General features: G+C 34.1%; 2 protein-coding genes across 2 annotated transcripts; one reads left to right on the top strand and one right to left on the bottom strand.

Moving 5' to 3' along the window:
* Positions 1-54: 54 nt before the first annotated feature.
* Positions 55-5,704, top strand: LOC139689906 (TRMT1-like protein). The gene is made up of 5 exons (XM_071587029.1): positions 55-211; positions 281-553; positions 663-875; positions 1,442-1,632; positions 3,730-5,704. The coding sequence occupies exons 1-5, from the start codon at positions 96-98 to the stop codon at positions 4,338-4,340; spliced, it is 1,404 nt and encodes a 467-aa protein (XP_071443130.1). The 5' UTR covers positions 55-95; the 3' UTR covers positions 4,341-5,704.
* Positions 5,705-7,096: 1,392 nt separating this feature from the next.
* Positions 7,097-20,992, bottom strand: Nubpl (NUBP iron-sulfur cluster assembly factor, mitochondrial). The gene is made up of 7 exons (XM_071587017.1): positions 20,877-20,992; positions 20,620-20,794; positions 20,121-20,286; positions 16,745-16,929; positions 10,329-10,523; positions 8,668-8,765; positions 7,097-7,261 (listed from the first exon to the last, which is right to left on the bottom strand). The coding sequence occupies exons 1-7, from the start codon at positions 20,934-20,936 to the stop codon at positions 7,202-7,204; spliced, it is 939 nt and encodes a 312-aa protein (XP_071443118.1). The 5' UTR covers positions 20,937-20,992; the 3' UTR covers positions 7,097-7,201.
* Between the last annotated feature and the right edge of the window lie 2 nt (positions 20,993-20,994).

Here is a 20,994-nt window from a genome sequence, read left to right as displayed (position 1 = left end):
GCCGCGAGATTTCGTTATTCACTCCTAAAAGACACACGATTTCACAAGGCGCAATATTATAAATCTTGTAAATTACTAGGTGAAATACATAAATCATGAAACATTCAAGAGATCTTGTTCATGAATATGGTATTAAATTACAAGTGGATTCATCGGCTCTTTCCCCTAAAAAGTCAGGGGTATTTTACAGCAGGGATCTGTCTATGAACAGGTATTCTTAGTGGTTAATGTTTAACACATTACACATTATTGGATTTCTAAGCTCTTGATATGTTTGTAGAGGTATTGTGGTAGCGGCTTTGGCAGCCTATATTGAAAGTGGAACGTCAGTTCTTCATCCAATACGTGTACTTGATGGCATTGGAGCTACTGGAATCTTAGGGCTTCTACTGCGAAATGAGTTTAAAGAGAGTGAGGTTGAAGTGACAGTCAACGACCCAAATGAGGAAGCATGTTCTTTCATAAAAGAAAATGCTTTATTAAATAGTCTTAGTGTTGAAGTAGTTAATAGAGATGCATGTGCCTTGATGCACGAGCGGGCCTTTAATTTTATGTAAGTACGAATGTTTTAATACTTAGTCGTCAATGATTGACGTTTGATCTTTGATTAAAAATGCTTGTTTTAATCCTAAATGTTATTATAAAATGAATGAACTTTACAGCTACCTCGACTGTCATACATCCGCAGCCCAATACTTTGACGCTGCTTTTAAAAATATCCCCAAGCGTGGAGTGTTTGTCATCACAACATCGGACGATGCAGCCCTGTACGGACGTACCCCGGAGATAGCTTACAGAAATTATGGGGGGAAAATTATTAAGACTGCTTACTTCAAAGAATTAGCTGTTCGGCTGGTTCTAGCTGGACTGGCGAGGTATGACAATTTTCCGGAGGTTTTGTGTTTGGAATTTAATAATAATTTTGGCATATGCATGATTATAATATTTATATTATTTTGATGATTTAGTTTAGTGTATTAAACATTGAGTAATGAATAATGTGAATATTATATGTGGCAATAATAGTTTATAAAAATGTTTTGATTAGGCAATACGGTGTACAGAAGAGAAGTGTCGCGGCTTAATGAATATAGTACGCAAGTTATTGATATTCCTTCAGTAATTTGCCAACATTATCAGCCATCGTTGAATAATTATTTAATGTAAATTATTAAATATCATTTAGTTTAAACTAAATAAAAACTCTCATTTTGTTCCATTTTGGATGCTGCATTTACAAAAAATTGCACAACGGAAAACTCTTGTATTCAAAGAATGATAGTCACATAATTTCCAAAAGTGTTATCATAAATGGGCGCATGAATTTATTTTCAGTCAGCTTGCTATGAATTTTAGGAGAAAGAATTGTCTTAAACTCTTGTTTAATGTGTTATTTGTGATTTCGGTTGTCTTTTTCCATTGAGCGATTTCTTTTTCCCAGGTCTGCGGCTAGATTCAATAAAGCTATTACTGTTCTTTGTACTGTGTCTGTCAAAGCATCATTCACCCTAATAATTGAGGTAGCAAAAGGTGCTGCCAAAGCAAATGATTGTCTTCAAATGGTACAATCAATGCTTCATTGCTCTTTTTGTGAGGACTGGGCATTTGTCCCAAACACACAGTACCCGTTAGGTAAGTATGGACAATTTATACCAAATTAATCAAAAATAAGTTTGAAAGAGTAGAACAATACCTTTTGGCACACTCATGTTTTCTACTAATGTCTATAAAAAAATTTCACTTAAAAAGACTTAAAATCCAAGTTGAAAATTAAATATTCATTTTTCTTCATAATGTATGATATCAATAAGTCCCAAGTAAATCCATTTAAAATGGGATCCTGTTGATCTGCTGGCTAGTGTACTGGCTTCCCACCCTGAGGATGTGGGTTCGAATCCTGGTGGTTGCAGGATTTTTCTGTTTTACCCCTATGTGGCATATGGAGAGGCTTAAGTAGAAAACATTTACTGGCTGATGGAATGTTTATGCGGACTATTTTGTACCTATCATTAAGAGTAAGCTAATGCTGATCCTAGGTTTCTCTTCTCCCTTTTTGTAAAATTCTACCCCTACCAAGTTACCTAACTATCACTAATTGTGCCAATAACTTATGCTGTCAGTCACCATCCCCCTCGAATCACAACTACTACTCCATTTCAGTTCAGTATTTTTTGGCTATGGATGCATGAGTAAGAAACATAAAGAGTCTCATTAATATCTTCCTCATTAGTCAAAAAACCTGTCTTATAATTATATTTTTAGTGTTCTCATGCATGATAAAATTATTTACAAATGTTTTTTTCAATTAATGATGATAATTTTATGTAACTACTCTAGAATACCTAGCCCAATAAATGAATGAACATGAAATGTAATCGCCATGTTTCTAAATACGTATATTAATGTTAATACAATCGTCATTACATTTAAGAATTTTTATTATGTTAGTTGTACTAAGATTTTACTATTTATCTTGATGACATTGCATATGGTTGTACCATTTATTGAAATGAATAATTCATAATATAATTATTGATACAGACAGGCCTCACATAATGTTAATTTGTTTAATGGAAATTAAAAATAATATCTTGTTTCTCTTTACGAGCAAAGTACAAACGAGTTGAGCCCTCAAATTAATTTATGATGTTGATTAAAACAATACAACAATTCCAAAGTGTAAGAGTCATTCACCTTGACTGGTACTCAAACCCAGAATCCTTGATGTCCTGCTGAGTGCTTAAGCCAGTTAAGGTATCATACAATGTAATGGCATTCATCTAGACAATTTTGTGGGAAAATCAAAGCATCACATTAAGAAAATTGGAACATTAATTACTCTGATACTAATGTTATTCGGTGTATCACTAAAACCCAACATTTTTAGCTTACTCAAATGTAAGGTTTCACTTTGAATGGAACCATTCTTTGGGTAAATGTATTGCAATTGCACTGGTTGTCCAAAACGAATTGTATGCTTAAGAATTGGCAATGAGAATTCTCTCTTCAATTCATCCCTGGTTACTTGGTGTGAGGGACTCGTCAATAGATAGGAGAGGATGGGGGTTGTAAGCTCTTCTTTAAATTATTCCATATGGAGACAGCATACACATCATGGTGAAATAAATAATGGCATAAATAAGACAATTTTTCAAGTTTTAATATATTAACAAATAACGATATTTTGTCTCTGTCACTTGCTTCAATGTCCCTGATGCACATCTGATAATTCACAAACATTGCATGAAAATTGACTTGGGAATTAAGAAATCGGTCTTCTTTGATCAACAACAAAGTAAAAACATTTATTACTGGCAAAATTGACATGTAACTCTTATTAAACCATTAATAATGCTTTGGGAAATTGTAAAATACATACATCAAAATCATGTGCATGAAAGTTTTCAAGGATCATACCAGCTATTTTATCTAAGGAATAAATGATTGGTAAATAGTTACACAATATTTTGTCAAGAAAACTAATTTTACCATAAAGTGAATTATGCCTGTAGGTAATATTTATTGCTTATACTATTTTTCTCCATTGTTTTCCATGAAACAAGTAGTAATGCCATTTCCAAATAATGGAAATTAATTCTTGATATAGACTTACTTGGAAAATTAAAAGTCTTATGCATGTTTAGTGTGCTATATTTATGCAATATTTTTTTGTAATTTGTGGGCAAGGTCCCACTTCTCTTAACTGTGACCTTTTCTTCTAAATTGCAGAAACCCCCACAAGTCTGCTTAGATGTGATTGTAGGCATAAGTGCCCTGGGAAAACTGCATCCTGTATTGGTCCACTCTGGTCTGGACCAATTTTCAACTGTGATTTTCTTTCAGCCATGATAAAGAGAATGAACTTGAGAGTTGAGAAATGTGATACTATTTCTCCCCTGTCATGTCAATCAGTGGCATCTCTCCTGAGTCATTTATTAGAAGAGGCATTGTGTCGAAAATGTAAGGGTTTCTCTACAGAATCTAAAAGAGAGGCAGATGATGATCAAAGTAAGGGTCCAAAAAGATTAAAAGGAAATGACTGGGAATCCAAAAAGTGTGTAATCACCAGCGTAAATGATGAAAATGTGAACACAGTATCCTCATCTTCAGAGGAAAGTAATGACAAGATGGGTCATGAAACTGAAGGAGCTCCAGCATTCTATCTCAGCTTGCATCATAAGCTTTCTGGTCGTGGTGGAGGGAAAGTGCCAAGGGCGGACTCTGCTGTCATAAGACTGAGAGAAGCTGGTTTCCGTGCCAGTAGGACTCACTTTGACCCATGTGCACTTCGCACTAATGCATTGCCAAGTGATGTGTGGAAATTACTCGGAATACAATGAATGTGTCATTACTATTGCATTGTGCCAGCAATAAATCTATGACTCAAAGCCTTCATATTCAAATGAATAGTGGCACATGTCAGCTCATGAATTACTTGACAATACAGATATCACAATGCTGCCTCTAGTCTCTGGTTTGTCTTTTTTATAAGGACCCTGGTTCATTTTAGCTATCAAGTTCTGAAATAGCTCCTCAGCCATTTTATAAAATTTAACTTGTTTTATGGCATTTCTATGAAATGTAATCTGAAGTACCTGTGTTGTTTTGACAACATATTTATCTTGCCACATACTCATTACAAAAAGTTAAGTATTTGTTCTGTAGCTATTACACACTGTAGCAATTTACTTATTGATTAGGTAGTGAAGTTTTATTGATTTTGTGCCTTTTATTTTGGAGCAGGCATGGAAATATGTTTACCTATGATACTTCTGAAGCTTACCAGGCAAAAGTCAAATGTAAAGCATTTATTTCTTTGTAGGACAAATAGTTCTGAATAGCTGCAGTAGTTTTGGCCGGGAAAAAGTTATATATTATGAAATTATTTAAATACTCATTCCTCTTTCAATGATGCAAAACAGAAGCCATTCTGCTTTGTATTAGATAAATGGAAAGAATGAATGGAGGCAGATATAATAATGTCATTTATCGAATTCGATGCAATAAATTCTCTGGAGATCTACTTTAGAGGTGGTGAATAATTAGTTTATTTTTGTGTGTGGTTATCATGATATAGATCCTCTATTTGTATTCTGTACGGCAAAATAATATTGCTCAATTACCCTTTGATTACATAATTTTTATATTTATTCTTAACATTGAAGAAACAGACATTTCATTATTGTATCACCAATAATAGTAGGAAAATTTTTAACTTTAGAGGCTTTATAATTTTGTATTCTCCCAAACATTTTCTTTTGATCGTAAGCTATGCACAGAGCCCAAGGTGTTTAAACTAATTTTTACCCTTGCCCCAAGATGGTTTATTTTTAACACAGAAAATACCAATTAAAAATTTCAAGAATCTTATCCAATTGCCTCTCGCCAATTTTTGGTCAGTAGGTATAGTGAATTAGATCGTGCTTGAAAGGTTAATTGTGTTGGCTCTACATCTTCCACTCACCATAGTGTTTAGTATTTTTATCATGATATGCACATCTCATTGTCCTAATATTTATGGCAGGCAATTTTCCACCTATTAATGAAGTGTCTTTGATATCATTAAAGATATCTACTTAATAGAAACAAAGTGATGTCATCATACATCCAGTCAATTCATTTCAATAACACTTGATTGCGTGCAATCAATTGACCAATTCAATTGAAAGGGTCGTGTAACAGAGGCAAAATTGCTTGTTGACCAAGCTGAGATGGCTTTATACAGATGCACTTATTGTCCTTCCATAAATGTTTGTAAAAAAAATTTATTTAGTAAATTTATGTTTACTTATGGCATCCAATATAAAAAGTACATTGTTGTACCTTAAGACAGTAAGAAAACACTAAGTATTTACATAATTTGAAGAAAGGATAAAACTGTGGAAATAGCAGAGGACTGGGTTTCGAATATATGGCTCGGATGTAGGAGGACCTACCTATTCACTGCCTTTGACATAATTAGAGTTGATTTATTTTGTTAAAAGAATGCTAGTTATGCTTAAAAATTTTAATGTTCATATTTTTAATTAGAGCAATACCTACATAATTTATGAAAATTAGAAAACTATTGGATGGCTTCAAGCTGAAGAAAGTTAGTTACCTCGTATCACCAGTCACTTAAGAACCATCAAGATATTGCATATGTGTGTCCACTTTCAGAATTTAAAAAGTGGGGTTTACGGGATCTAGCTACTTAAAAATGTTACATTTTGTATTTTGCCAACTTTTTATGATCAATTCCAGGAACTACATCGCAGGTCATTGATAAACTAATAGCAGCTGAAGAAGTACAGAGTGGCAAAGTTGTTTAACTGATTTAATGCCTCTATTGAGTTGAAAAAATTCAAAATCTGAAAAAGAATATTTTCAGTCAAAAAACTATTTAAAATGATATTTGGCTTTTGCTCTAGTAAACCTCAAGTGCTTTGAAACAAAAAATGTACCTAGCTCTTAAATTTTGATTATTAGAAATTTTACTCATCACATGCCATATTTTTTATCTTGCCTCATTACTAATTTTCAAAATGCTGTAATTGGTGCAAAAATTCCCCTAACATCCTTTTTAGTAACTTATAATCATTTTTTTAAGTAGAATTAATCAGCATTATTAAAAAAATGAATAGGAGATGGTCTTATGGCATCCCATACCTCAGTTAATGTGGAAATAGAATAGTATGTATCACACACCAGTTAAGTGAATTGTCATCTTCATACATATTAAGACTACACCAAGAACACTGCCACAATCTCGGTCATTACAAGCGAACATCATATATATAATTATATATGCTATGGCTAGCTGTATGGATTGCAGAGTTTAATACTTGGAGTATGTGGACCAATTTCAGTTAGGTACTTAACTAATTTTGAGATTTTTTTTAACTTGTAGAATTTTTATTTAATATGAGTTAACAAAATGGATTGGAGCTGAAGGGCTTTAAGATATTTCTATTAACTTTGCTTGAGAGTGAATGTTTTTATACTTGAAAAAATTCATCTCTTTTGATTGTTTTACAATAGTCCATGATCAGGTGAATCTAAGAACGTCTTAAAAATTAGGTGTTATTGTCCAAACTATTAATAATAAATTATTGCGTACATAATAAAACAAACTATTTAATAGTAAAACTTTGTGGGGGAAGAACACAATGTTCTGATATAACAGATTTGTCAGTCCATGATCACTGGTTGAGTTTGAAATTTAAGTTATTTTATCCAAGAATTTAACAATATTGTCGGCGACAGTTTGGAACGCCAAAGCCTGAAAAAGATTCAATAAATTAGTTGTTGCCAATAGAGTTAAGCACAGTTTTATGGAGATTCATGAAAATTCAAATACTTGAATGTTGGTGCTCTTCAATATCTATTATAATATATATAATTCTAATGTATTCACCTAATTACAATCTCGCCCTTGATGATTATTCAAAATTCCCTTATGGTGTGTTTATTTTCCTAACATTGTTAAATCTCGATAAAGACCAAGTTAAAGCTAATCTGTTACGACGACCTATGAAGATAATAGAAGCTTAACTCTTAAAATTACACTGGACACATCTGTGGATAAGTAGCATATACAAGGTCTGTTCAAAAGGATCCAGCCATGCGGTATTTTACGAAAAATAGCCTACCTAGAACAATGAGGTCTTAGTCCCCTTCAAAGTACCTCCCTTTGGATCTCACACAATCCCAGCACCTCTTCCACTTTACATAACAACTGGCCAAGTCCTTTTATGGATTGTTCACCAGTTGCCATGTCGCAATCTCTTTTATTTCTCCATGTCAAGAATTTTGAGCTGCAGTTGCAGAGGACTCACTCAAAGCCACAAATGATGACAAAGTTTTCCAAAAAAAAGGTCATAACTGGAGATGAGTCATGGGTCTACATCTATGATTCAGAAACAAAAGCCTAATCTTTCAGTCAGTCAGTTGACGAGATAAAGAAGAATGCGACGAGGCAGCTGATGACCATTCTGGAAAAGGATTTGCTGATAGTTCAGAAGAGTGGAAGAGATGCTGTCAAGTGTCATACAAAATGAGACATTTTTTAGAGTAATATTCACTGTAAACATTCTAAACAGTTTGTTATTTTAATTTTTCTGAAGGATGGAAGTAATTGGAGGACACTTTACTTGGACAAATACATTATCATAAGCAGATTCAAGATTATCCTTGGGCATGAACATTGAGTTAACTCCTAGTTTGGTAAGCGGAAAACTAAAAATAGTTACTTAAACCACAGGCATTCAGTAAGACAAAAATGTGGAAAAGACCTTCCACTCAGAAAACTAAAATCAAATAAGAAAACACAGATTTGCTCATAATAAGAATCAGCTTTGGAATTTTGATGCTTCAGTTCAATGGCCATACAAAGGGCTGTTTAGTAGAGAGATGTAGGACATTTTTCAGTCATAAGGAAGCAAGTTTTTGCTTGTTGTATAGTCTTCCCAACTTTTGAATGAAAACTATAATTCTATACGTGCTATCATCTGGGAACCTAAACTATCAATGTTTTTTAAAGTATTTAAATATATTTTGAGAGTTTGGACTTTTTGAAATGAACAGTACAACTAGGATATTAATTTGAAAAACCAGAGTAATTAAATTTATGGTAAAAAAGAAACCTCACTAATAAAATTAATGTAAATCAAAAGAATCAACAACAACCTGGGGATTTTCAGGCTGTGAGATTACAACAGGCCGGCCCATCTCAGTTAATTCAGCTGCAGGGCCATCTATTGGAATCACTCCAATAATTTCCGTCCCTGAAAGATCAGAAAGAATAGTATTTCTTAAATGTTGAACTTAATTCCTATAGCAAACATAATTTTAAATAGGCAGGATCTAACTTCCTATTATGTCTTAGGAATAAATAATTTTTTTGAGAAGGAAACAGTTTTAAATATGACAAACTGAGAAATAATGTCTCTTTTTGCAGTTGAAACAAGCATTTTCTATAATGGTCCAACAGAATAAGAATAATGCTATATAAATACATATATTATATATATATATACACACATATATATATGTACACACATATATATACACACACACATATATATATATATATATATCTTTAAAATGGAATGCTCTTCGGCGACACATATATATAAAAACACAGATGTAGATTTTTTTAAACATAGAAACACAAAATGTTTTAGAGTAATGTAATCAATTTAACTTTATTCTGAGAAAAATTGCTTGTAACATCATAAATAAAACCATGCCATATCAAATTCAATATACTGCACTGGGGAAATTGGTGTATTTATTCAGCACTGACTGTCATCAGTAACCCATATCTTTAAATTAAAGCATGGCCTAATACACTGGAATACTGAACTTACTCTAAACTCTCATGCAGATGCCCCTGGCACAAAATATTTTGATAAAATACATGCTGAAACTTAACTCTCAGCAAGATATAATCCATTTGGCACCATGCAATAATAAAATATAATGGTTCGCCTAATAATATGTTTTCATTCTCTAAGAATGTTTTTAAATATATATAAAATGTATCTGAGGGATTGTCTTAAACTACAATATTCTGTCATTGTTCTGTGATAGAGCTGCTTAAGAACAAAAGAATAATGTACAAAATAAAAATAACAGTTTTCACTGAAGCACAACATTCGATTACATAATGTACATACTGTATTTTATATTAAAAATTTCTAAGATAATTTTGGTTATTAAGTCACAATACAATGACATAGGTTTGATATAAGAAATTAGCAAAATACATATACAATATATATTAAGAGCTCTTGCAAAATAATTGAAAAAAATAGAATGCCCCATTGAAGTATCGAAAAATTCAGATTTAAATCAATAGCCAGATAGATGTCTTAGGCTGCTGGGGAAGGTGCTCCAAAGATAATTGCTGTAACAGTGAATTACTTCAGGAATATTGTCATTCAATTGGAGGGATAGTAGTAGAAATTGCTATTAAAACTTCTTGTGTTTGGGCAGTAATCTTGTGAAGGAAAAGTAATGAAAATCTCAAGCACTAAGTCCCAAATGATTATGTATTACTTAACTGTGTTGCTCAAACATGTATAGTGTCTTTTTTCTTTAGCTGTAACTTTGTATAAACAAATTTTCTGATATTTTATACCTCTTAGTATACACAGTTGTAGTGCTCCATTTGATCTTTCAACTTACTCTTTTTCTCTATGAACAGCAGGCTCCTTGGAACATTCATTTAAAAACAAATAAAATTATTCATAATTAAGTCTGACATGAGTAAAACTTTACCACCAGAAAAAAAATGTTGAGTGAGAGTGAGGATTAATATAGTATTGGAAGAATTCTGCATGTACCTATATCTGATGCAAGCTGTTTAACTCCCTTATCTCCACCAAAAATATGAATCTTTGTGTGGCACGAATTGCAGGAAGCCCAAGCCATGTTCTGCACCAATCCCACCAAAGGAATTCCAAGTTTTTCAAACATAGTTGCTCCTCTCTGAGTGACCTGTAGGGCAGCAGTTCGAGGGGTTGTCACCAACACCACCCCTGCTCATATAATATTATTTATAAGATATACAAAATTTAAATGCATGTTCATGTAGACAAAAAAACAATAAATACACATTACAAATATCAAAAAGAATTACATGTATACTTTTATAAAAACACTCAATATATTTAAAAAATACCAGGATTCTCCTGCTTCATTATTTTGTCACTTGCCTATGAGGAAGCCTCTTTGGATGGGGAGTGCAGTCAAAAGAATCAGAAGAAAAGTGGAATTTCAACCAGGTATTTCTAATACTACGATTGTGAATTAGAATAGATTAGGAACAGGTTCAGAAATGAAACTCTGAGAGTGATGAAGGAAACTAGAATGAGGAAAGCCATGATTGACTTTAAAAAGAAATATAATAGAATTATATCTAATTCAAACCCCTCATTGAGAAGGAAATTAAAGATACTGGAGGGTGAAAATACAATCCTATGTGAGGATAGGCCTATAGAACAAGGAATGAATTAGGCACATAAAATACAACAAATGAAAATCTGTAAAATTTTACAAGCACAACAAAAGATTAAATACAATCATAAACAAATTGACCATCTCTTATTGGTTCAAAATCCATCAATATTTCAATGCAAATTTTCATGCACTACTTTACAGTTTCAGAGTTTTTGATTCCAACCTATATGTTTCTGCAAGCAAATATATGGACCCATTCCATTCACATTATACAACAAACTCAAATGTCTGGCTAGGGGTCCAGATCTACAGTGAGCAGATTTAAAAAAAATTATATGGTCACTGCAGATCTGGATCCCTAGCTAGACATGTCAATGAATTTTGAAGTAAAAACATTTTCAAAAACCATTTCAGAGGTATCAATTGAAATGCAAATAATTATGAATCATGTTTGATAATCTATTTCATGAAACATAAAAAATGAAGGTATGAATTACCTATAAACTTAATTTTTGTGATTGAATGCCAGGAAAAACCAAAACTGAATAAGGCACTGCACTCATAAACCAGAACAAGATAAAAGGGAATCTACCTTAGTTTGTTTCATACTCTTTTAAAACAATATTTAGTATTATATATCTAATTTCATTAAAGTGCACTCTGATTACCAGTACCACCTCACAAATTAATCTAGCAATTAAAAGTTTTATAAAATCTTTTAAACAGAAGTACTTTTTTAGGAAGCAATATAAGAAACCCTTTAAAATGTAATTGTGATCAAAATGCTGCTCCTTGATGCTACCATGCTTATGGGCTTAAAAGTAATCATACACATTTTTAAGCACTTTAAATTAAATATTAAATGTATGGAGCATCTAACAGATAAAAAGAACAATGGTAAACTATTAATTCTAGGATGGGCAAATAGCAAACAAGGGAAATATCAATTATTTAACCAGTGAGCTCACCTAATTTATTCACCGAGTGATTTAAACAACATAAAAAGGTTAATTGAAACATTTTAGTAATGTGGTACAGCCTCACTGGTATGTTATTGGAAAATCTTGATAGGTTTTAGGAGAGATTTTGAGAGAACTTGCCATTGAAAAACTAGTGGATTGGGAATCCAGCCTTAAGTGTAATTCAGTGTAACCTAAAAAAATTGCCATAACTTCTTATCTGAGGAGCAAAACATTTTTCACGAAAACCGTTGTTTCGAGTAATTCAATCGGTGTTAAACAAGTGAATACACCTCCACAGAAAAATATAGGACTCGGAGCAGACAGACTGTATTTAATGTTTAGTGGCTTACCCTATATCATAATCATGTTGGGTGGGTACTGGGTACCTGCTTGATTTACTGCCAGAAGGCAAACACATCCGTTGACTTTTGCCTGAATGACACAATCATGGAGTCTAGAGAATTGGCACGCAATGGGTAAAATATAGTGCAGAAATTCCTCTGACCTTATTTGGTTGAATATCAATGGAAATGAATTCTTTGGAATCATAGTTGCTGAGTCAATGAATAAGTTGTAAAGAACATTCTTCACAATAATTATATATTAAACATTAAATTTTCTTTAACCTATCAGAAAATTGTCAAGATAAAAGTAGCTGTAGAAATAAATCCATTATTCTTAACCAAGTCAATGATTATAACTCCTATTCTGTAACCAATTCCTACATATTTTCAAAAGTTCAGCATACAACCATGACAGTGGTTAAGGCATCCTTGTCATCTGACTGGTATTGCATGTACCCTAGGAGCCACTCTCCATTAAATGAATAACTTTTGGCTTTGATCTTCCTACTTATACAATCTCTATTTCAAGTATTTGTTCGGCAGATAATCTGCATGATACAAATAATAAGGCACATGCTGTGACTTCATCAAATGCCTATGAAATAAAATATGGCATTATGGTTTTTAACACAGCCTTCTGATTTCTATTATTTCATCTTGTTATTTTTACAATGGTAAAATATAGATGTCATTTAAAATACAAAAAATGTAAACATACATTTTTATAATAAAAAGTAAATGGTTACAGCTAGTCATATCCTGACACAAAATACTCATTCAGGTCATAAAAACAACTCTTGATTAAAAAAGATTTTAATTTTAATTTAAACATCTGGAATGAGTTGCTATCTTTAATGCCTGCAGGTAAAGGTTATAAACTTTAATGCCAGCATTAAGGGACCCTTTTCGAAACAGAGCAGAGGAATGCTGCATTACATGTACCTTCTTCCTTTGTATTGAGGCTAAACGATGGATACTCTCATTTTTTTTAAATATTTCTCGAAAAAATATACATACACGACATACGTACAAACATGTTGCAGGTAAGATTTCAAGATTAATAAAATGTGGTCTACATTATTCTTTTTTTGTAATTGTGTCCATATATACAATAACTCATTTTTGCATGATGAACAATTTGTTAACACCTGTAGCAAAGCCCCAAAAGATAATTCCATAATGCATTCAAGATTGGAAATTACAAAAGTAGGCTGCTTTTTAAATTGCTTAACCTACAACATTTGCTAAGTTTCTTAGGGCATAGGAAATTCTGGAAAATTTACTGCATAAGTGCCTAATATGTTCATTCCAGCTAAAGCTTTCATCAATTATTAAACCTAAAAAGTTGGTGCTGCTACCTTTCTTCATAAGATTATCTTTGAGGGTGCGGCAACATAACTTCCTTTTTAGAAAGCTTTTGCATTTGAAAAAAGGACGTTATGTTGCCACACCCAGCATAAAGATCCATTTAAAGGTATTCTTTTTTTCTTAAATTGGATAAAAGTTGTTTTTAAAAATTATTGTAAGCTCATTTTTTGCAAACCAGTCTCCAAAGAGTACAAGGGAATTATTGGCATTATACTCCAGCAATGTGCAGTTCTCGTTACTTAGCATGAAATTAAGAAACAAGATGCAGTGCGCCATCTAGTGACACATCTGACGACTAAAATGAGAGGTATCCATTATTAAAATAGAAAGAAAGACTCGTACTTTTCCACAGATTTTATTATACGGTACAACGCGTTTCACCGACTTGCGGCATCATCAGGTACGATTTCTTTCTATTTTAATAATGGATATCAATTACTTCCACGAAGTGAAGCCTGAAACAATAGAAAATGAGAGGTGTTGTGTTTGTTTATGTCGAGTCGTTACACAGGAGCAGAGGTGCGTATCTTTACTTGTTTGCCACTGCGTCCACTGGCAGCAATGGAGGAGCTAGAGGAACAGCATTTGTGCGTGAAATTTTGTTTCAAACTTGGCAAAAGTGCTATGGAGACATTTAGAATGATTCAGCAAGCCTTTGTTAATGATGCTATGAGTTGAAACCAGTGTTTTGAGTAGTTCAGTCACTTTAAATCGGATAGAACCTTGACAGATGAAGATTCGCAAACAGGGAGGCCTTCCACTTCGACAGACCAGATACTTTTTGACCTCGAATATTCTACCTCCCTTTATAGTATCTAGCATCCCAATCCATTTCCTAAACATAAATTTTTGGCTAATGTCCTCTCCTCCATCAGTCTTCAGCATTTCAATATCCTGTCAATTGGTAACAAAGGGTGGGGTATTAAAATGATGGGAATATTTACCTTTCCACCCCTCAGGAGGTAAACAGAGAAGTACCTCAGAGGTCAGTGCTTGGCCCTGTATTGTTTTAAATTTTATTAATGATCTTCCTTGGCAGCTGCAGATTAACGGCAATAAAAAATGTATCATGCATGCTGACGATGTGAGTGTAATGGCACCCAGTAAACATTTATGTGATCTGACTGTTGCTGGTAAATGGTTGCTGCGAATGCAATTATTTAGTTCTAAACGTTGAAAAAACTCAAGAAATGGTTTTCTCTACTTCACACAGCATAATTGATATTAACTCTTTTCCAACAAATGGTAATCACTTGAGTACAGTTAATTAATTAAGGTTCGTAGGACCCCGTGTTGATAGTAACCTGAAATTGAATATCCATGTTATACTCCCAATTAAAAAGATAAAATCCAAGTTCTACTTACTCTCCATCATAAGAAATTTAGTACATCAAAATGTATCATGGATTATTTTATTCAATAATTCCATAAGCCATAATATTGTGGGGTCTGACCTCTCACCTTCTCAGTGTATTGAAGATGCACAAAAAGATGGTAAGAGAGATGTGTAACCAAATTATTACATCCACTGTCAACCACTTTTAAAAAGATTAAAATTTTTATCCCCTCCTTGTGTATATATTTATCAATCTGTATTACTTGTGAAACAGTATAATACTGATTTTGAAATGAACAATAGCATCCACTCATATAATACCAGACAATGCAACAACTTACATGTAAAGTCAATCCATTTATCCTTGGCTTTAGTTGGTCCAAAGTCTATGCGTGTAAAATTATAGAATAACCTTCCAGTAAGTATTAAAAAAGAAGAGCATACACCAATCTTCAAGAAAAGGTCCAAGAATATGTCATTGATAAGGGTTTTAATAGCATCAAAGAATACTTGAGGGCAAATTTATGACATTTTCTGTTTTTGTAAACTTTGTACTTTACATTTCCTACACACTTTCCATTATTATTACTGTGCACTTAATCCCTTTAACATTTTATTAGCTTTCCTATTTGTCAAAAACTGCACCACCTTACTTTTGCTTACATTATTTCTCATTAGGATACCATTCCTATCTCATTCCTCCCATTCCTCTTTAATCATTTCATTCACATGTGCATTGAAAAGCACAGTTGATAACGGACAGCCCTGCCTTACTCCTTTCTTAAGACTGCTCATCCGGACTATCCATCCGCCACTCTCACCAGCGCTGTCAGTGATATGTACAGGTTACTGAGCAACACAAAGAGCAAATAATATTTGGAGGACCAGCATTTGTGGATAACTTTTGATCTTTTAAATAGCCCACTCAATTGTCCCGACCTTGCACTTAGTGATGGGTCGGGACTCTTCTTGCACATTGAAACAATGGCTTGAAGACTACACAGAATGCTGTTATCAATGGGTTCAAAGCCATATGAAATTAGCAGATTAGAGTATGAGGGCTGATTCCTTTCTTTCCCTGTGCCACCTTTGGTTTCCCAAATAATCGCACAGCTCAGGTGAAGCTTAGGTTGCCCATAGGCATCAACAGGAAATGAGCCCGGGACCTGTGGTTAATAGCCTTACGCACTAGAATACTCCATCCCATACATTCTTTAATAGAAAGCATAATTGAAGGAAAAATCTCGTAAACAATGTGCAAACCTGCTAGATATAGTAACTGGAAATATTTTGGGAAAGACTGGGAATTTGCTGAAAAATTTCCAATCAAGAATCTGCGGAAAAGAGGGTGTGTGCAACAATTAAATTAATTTCTTATGTAAAGATATCACTTAAATGCCCAAGTTGAAATCCCTTTTCAGTGTCTTAATTTTCTATTCATGAAATTCAAAAGTGTCCACTTTGAGTAGGTGGGCTGATTACAGCACAACAGGTGGTAGGGGGCCACAACAACCAACAGGTCCAAAAACCACATTTTTCCTTGAAGGCAGCAAGTGATGGGAAATTGTAATTTGCACAACTTCATTTATATTTTGTTCCTGTTTCATATCTGTTTCCTTTAACATAATACTTTTCTACCCTTATTTTCATTGAAGTGTCTTATACTTTTATGAATTCCACAAATCTCAATACAATTACTTTTATTACTGTGATAAATGCTTAAGAAGCATTCATAAAAGGAAAGGACAGATGATAAGGAGGTCTTTCTTTCCAACTTAATTTATACTGACCTGTAATAGGGGCCAATTGTGCAAGAGAAAGATGGGTATCGCCAGTACCAGGAGGAGTATCAACTAATAATATGTCCAGAGGAGTCCATGCTGAACCACGTAAAAGCCTTTCCACGGCATTCATGACCATAAGGCCTCGCCATACTACAGCACCTTTTTCACCAACAAGAAACCCCATGGACATGCTTAAATGAGTACAGAGAAGCAATCTATGAGTATGACATACAGTCATATTTGGTTTGAAATCAGCTAGGTTTGGGAAGGCAAATATTTTTCATAAATGTTTTCTCATTTTAGAGTTGTAGTTGATTTATTCATGCACAATTAATTTATGTTAATTAATCCATCAAAAGAAGGTTACATATTTATTACACAAGAGTTAACTTGTTTTTAATGATAAAATAAATTAACAGGATATGAGAAGTAACCTTTCTTACCGGCATAGTTTTGAATCATTTGAAAAATGTAAAATTAAAAAATGCAACTGAAGCCCCCCAAAACTACTACAATAGATTAGCTTTAACAGAATATACTGTCAATTGCGATTTTATTATTTAAAAAATTATTCTATAATTTCTCCATGTTTAATCAGTTCAACTTTTCCTCAAATTACTATGGAAAGATTTGGATGGTAACACTAGGTGTAGGAAAGGAGACTGTAAAAAAAGGATGAAAGACCAGACCAAAAAGTAGCATCAAAGCTCAATTAGGTAGATGGGAGTCGCCTGATAAGTGAATTCCAAAAACCTGGCTAATACCTTGTGCCACCAGGAATGCCTTGTATCTCTCTATACTTTCATCTGCATTTCTTTGGATCTTCAAAACCTATTTGCTGCTGATGATATTTTTAACCTAAGGGTTCTTTGATGAGCCGCCTCTTTCCCTTAGCTTCCAAGGTGGAATCTTATTCTTCATTCCACCATTTGCCACTTGAGCCATTTCCTTTATTGTGATAATTGGGTGTCTTGGTGACAGTGGTTATTTGGAATTCTGAACCTTGGGTCTTCCCAAAACAAGTTCAAATTCCTCTTCCAAATACTGGTCACATGCCTCCTCCCACCGATATTCATTTTCTATCTCCCATTGACCAGATAGCCCCACCCATGGGTCCTCAAATTGGCTTTCACATTGTGCCTCCGCCCACTGAGGACTGTCAGGCAATATGAGATCACGTTTACCTAGTACCTACAGCACTGACCAGGCTTGGCAACCAAAAACCATTATCCATTCTATTTATCCTTTACTAGTGGCTTTCTATGGATTTAAAAATGAGCCGGGCCTCTGTTTATTAGCTAGCATGCTATATTTGCCGGCCCTGGTGGTGGCAGGCTAACATCCTCGCCTGCCTACCCAGAGAGGTCACAGGTTTCACACACGCACCTAGGGCTTGGGTGTTTGTAATTATCTTCAATGGAATGTACAAGGATTAGGTGGAAGAAGGACTAAGAAGTTTTAATCTCATCCCAATGAAAAGTCATTTAATAAAAAAACTTGCTGCCAATGGCCACAACTTCTGGCCATACTAGACTCAAGCAATATGCACTGCATATTGACCATGAATATCCTGTTCTGCCCTTATGTTAGTACTGCTGGGCAGTTTCTTGTGCCCCAGTTTCCCAAAAAATTAGCACTTATGAACTTGTTACACAACTCTTCCACAAGGTATTTTCATTTTTCTGAGTAACCTTTCTTTCTTTTGAAGCTCTGACTGATTACACCATCAGAATGATTCTAATGCTTTGGCCTCCACTGCTTTTACCCTCATTCTTTCACTGCATTTGTGTCTCTTCACCTCTTCATATAACCTGGTTTTCCCCATCTTACTGGCAATGGAGGCAAGGTCCAGCGATAACATGAATTTCTCATAATTATCTCCTGGCAAACTAATGAGGAAAAACTGGCAGGGAACCTTGTCCTTAAAGTTTATACCTGCTTTGATGAGCTTCCTGTTGAAATTTTACCGAATTCCCACATTGACATTTCAATGGTTTTCACTAAATTGGTCATCGCCTTTAGTATTACAGCAGTGTGTCATACAAAAAAGGTGTGCAAAAAACCTCCAGGATATTACTTTAAGCAGTCCTTGATGTCCTCCAAATGCACATTTTTTCTATTTACAACATTTTATACTGTGTGCAACAGAATAGGCAGTGTCCTTTAATTGGAAATCTTTCTTCATCTCTAAGTCATCGTCTGCGACAACATCAAATCCTGGGTAAATGGCATCCCAGCAATTTTTCTTCACAAGAAGAGACTGAACATATTGTTACCAGTTATAATCTTGTATTATTAATAGAATTCTAGGCCTTCCATCCTAAATATTTACTCCACCAGAATTTCTGCGGTCATAACCTATTAACTGCTTAAACTTTTTTAAGACCCTGGTTAAAAACCAAAATTAACAGAAAATATTACTCCTATGCGAAGAGGTTTATTGTTAACTACTGCAGGGTTCACAGTAGGGTCATAAGGCATATTTCACAGTATAATAACACAAGATTGAATCTAAAAATAGCATTCTGGTTAATACTTCAACCCGGCACTGTACAGTAAAAACGTCATAGTGCGGTGGCAGATGTGCTGACTTCCAACCCGAGGGCCAGGGTTCGAATCCCGGAGAAGGCAGAATTTTTCAGAGGAATCTTGTTCCCTTTATGGTCTGCCATGTAGAGAGCACGAGTGGAGAAAAATGTCCGTCATATGGCATATTAAACTGTGTGGACCTCCTACCACCTTTTGCTGAGAGTAAGTTAATGCCAACACCAAGATTCTCTCCAGCCTTCCTCATTTCCTGGAATATCCAACTGAATTGCCTGGCTCGGTCCTCAAAGTTATATAACGACTGGGCACCTATACCTAACTGTACAAATGACCTTATTTGCCAGTTACCTCCCCTAATAACTACTACCACAACCGAACCAAGCTAAATATTATCAAAAAGTCTCTCATTCCATCAGGGGCAATTATACAAAAGGAGCGCTCAAGAGAATTGGAAAGATCCCCAGAGTTTAATTAAAAATAGATCTCCATATAGAGTCAGATATGCAGAGTAAGGTATATCTTCACAAGGGTTTAGACGCCTAAACACCAACATATGACGGCTTAAGACCGTTTTTAATAATATAATAATTCACTTTTAGGATAAGAATGTAGGTGAGACTGCCAGGCACATATTCTGTTAAACTGGAAAATTGAATGCGATTAAAGAAACCTGATAAAGTTCACAATAATCTTCCTGTCTTTTTAATAACGTCAAGTTTTTATCTCAGAATAAGCATAGATGGAAATGTTCCTACATATATTTTGGTGGAAAAGCTTGCGTGGCTCGTTTTACATCATCTTGTTTTATTAAATGCAACGGTAAATAAATCCTCACCATTTTATTCCAAAATTTACCAAAGGTACCATTAAGTTCTCTTCTGTGACGCGAGGATTTTGATGGAGATTCATCATTAGAGGGATTGAAGGCCCAAAAACATCTGCATCTAAAAGGCCTACTTCCTTGTTAGGGTATGACTTTTTCAAGGCAACAGCGATATTGACTGTAATGAAATGAACATGATTAATACCATTATCTATCGTGATTCTTTCAACATGCAGACAGTAAATAATTAACGATCGTGCTCAACAAAAAGTAACAAAAGGATGAGTTATCGGTTAGTAATTGCATCAACACTTTTGACAATTTTTCACACCACTGAGTCACAGGTTGGATTTTTAATGGGAACAAGGTTCACAAATTTAATTGATATTATGAGGTACATTTCTTTATAGTGCAATAATGGAATCCAGTGGCTTCCTTAAACATGAATAGGTACGAGTAACATACATGCAATCAAAATCATTGGCCTTAATTCCTAGAAATAACACGACACCTGCAACAGTGGATTTCCCAACTCCCCCTTTCCCAGAAGCCACTAATATAATGTGTTTCACGCCAGGCAATGGACTGCGTTTTGGCAATCCACGGGCCATTATTTCTTTCTGCCTTTTTTCCTTCTCATCTCTTGTTATAGTAGATGCATTTCGGTTTTCCACTAGAACCTGCCACTAAAAGATAAAACAAGAGCACGATTTCATCAGTACCGCATTTTTATAATAATTATGTTATTAATTTTATTTTAAAACCCACACTATTATTTGGACTATTTCTTAAAACTTTCGAGAAGTAACTCCTGAGAAGCAAATTCATAATTGGCAAAGAAAATAAGAATGCGCATTACGATTTTCTGCTGTGCGTCTAAGTCGTC

The sequence above is a fragment of the Hetaerina americana genome, unplaced genomic scaffold (genome assembly GCF_022747635.1).
Source record: "Hetaerina americana unplaced genomic scaffold, ioHetAmer1.1.p SCAF_1, whole genome shotgun sequence".
NCBI classification, from domain to species: domain Eukaryota; kingdom Metazoa; phylum Arthropoda; class Insecta; order Odonata; family Calopterygidae; genus Hetaerina; species Hetaerina americana.
The sequence above is the reverse complement of the archived record's forward strand: the minus strand, read 5'-3'. Positions and strand labels throughout refer to the sequence as shown.

Excerpts from the sequence above, each read along its gene's own strand:
- LOC139689906 (XM_071587029.1), top strand. The coding sequence starts at position 96 with ATGAAACATTCAAGAGATCTTGTTCATGAATATGGTATTAAATTACAA. Across the intron at positions 212-280 it reads AGGGATCTGTCTATGAACAG|AGGTATTGTGGTAGCGGCTT; the intron begins GTATTCTTAGTG and ends ATATGTTTGTAG. Across the intron at positions 1,633-3,729 it reads AAACACACAGTACCCGTTAG|AAACCCCCACAAGTCTGCTT; the intron begins GTAAGTATGGAC and ends TCTAAATTGCAG.
- Nubpl (XM_071587017.1), bottom strand. The coding sequence starts at position 20,936 with ATGAATTTGCTTCTCAGGAGTTACTTCTCGAAAGTTTTAAGAAATAGT. Across the intron at positions 20,287-20,619 it reads TGGGAAATCCACTGTTGCAG|TCAATATCGCTGTTGCCTTG; the intron begins GTGTCGTGTTAT and ends ATTTCATTACAG. Across the intron at positions 16,930-20,120 it reads GTAAATTTTGGAATAAAATG|CATGTCCATGGGGTTTCTTG; the intron begins GTGAGGATTTAT and ends TACTCATTTAAG.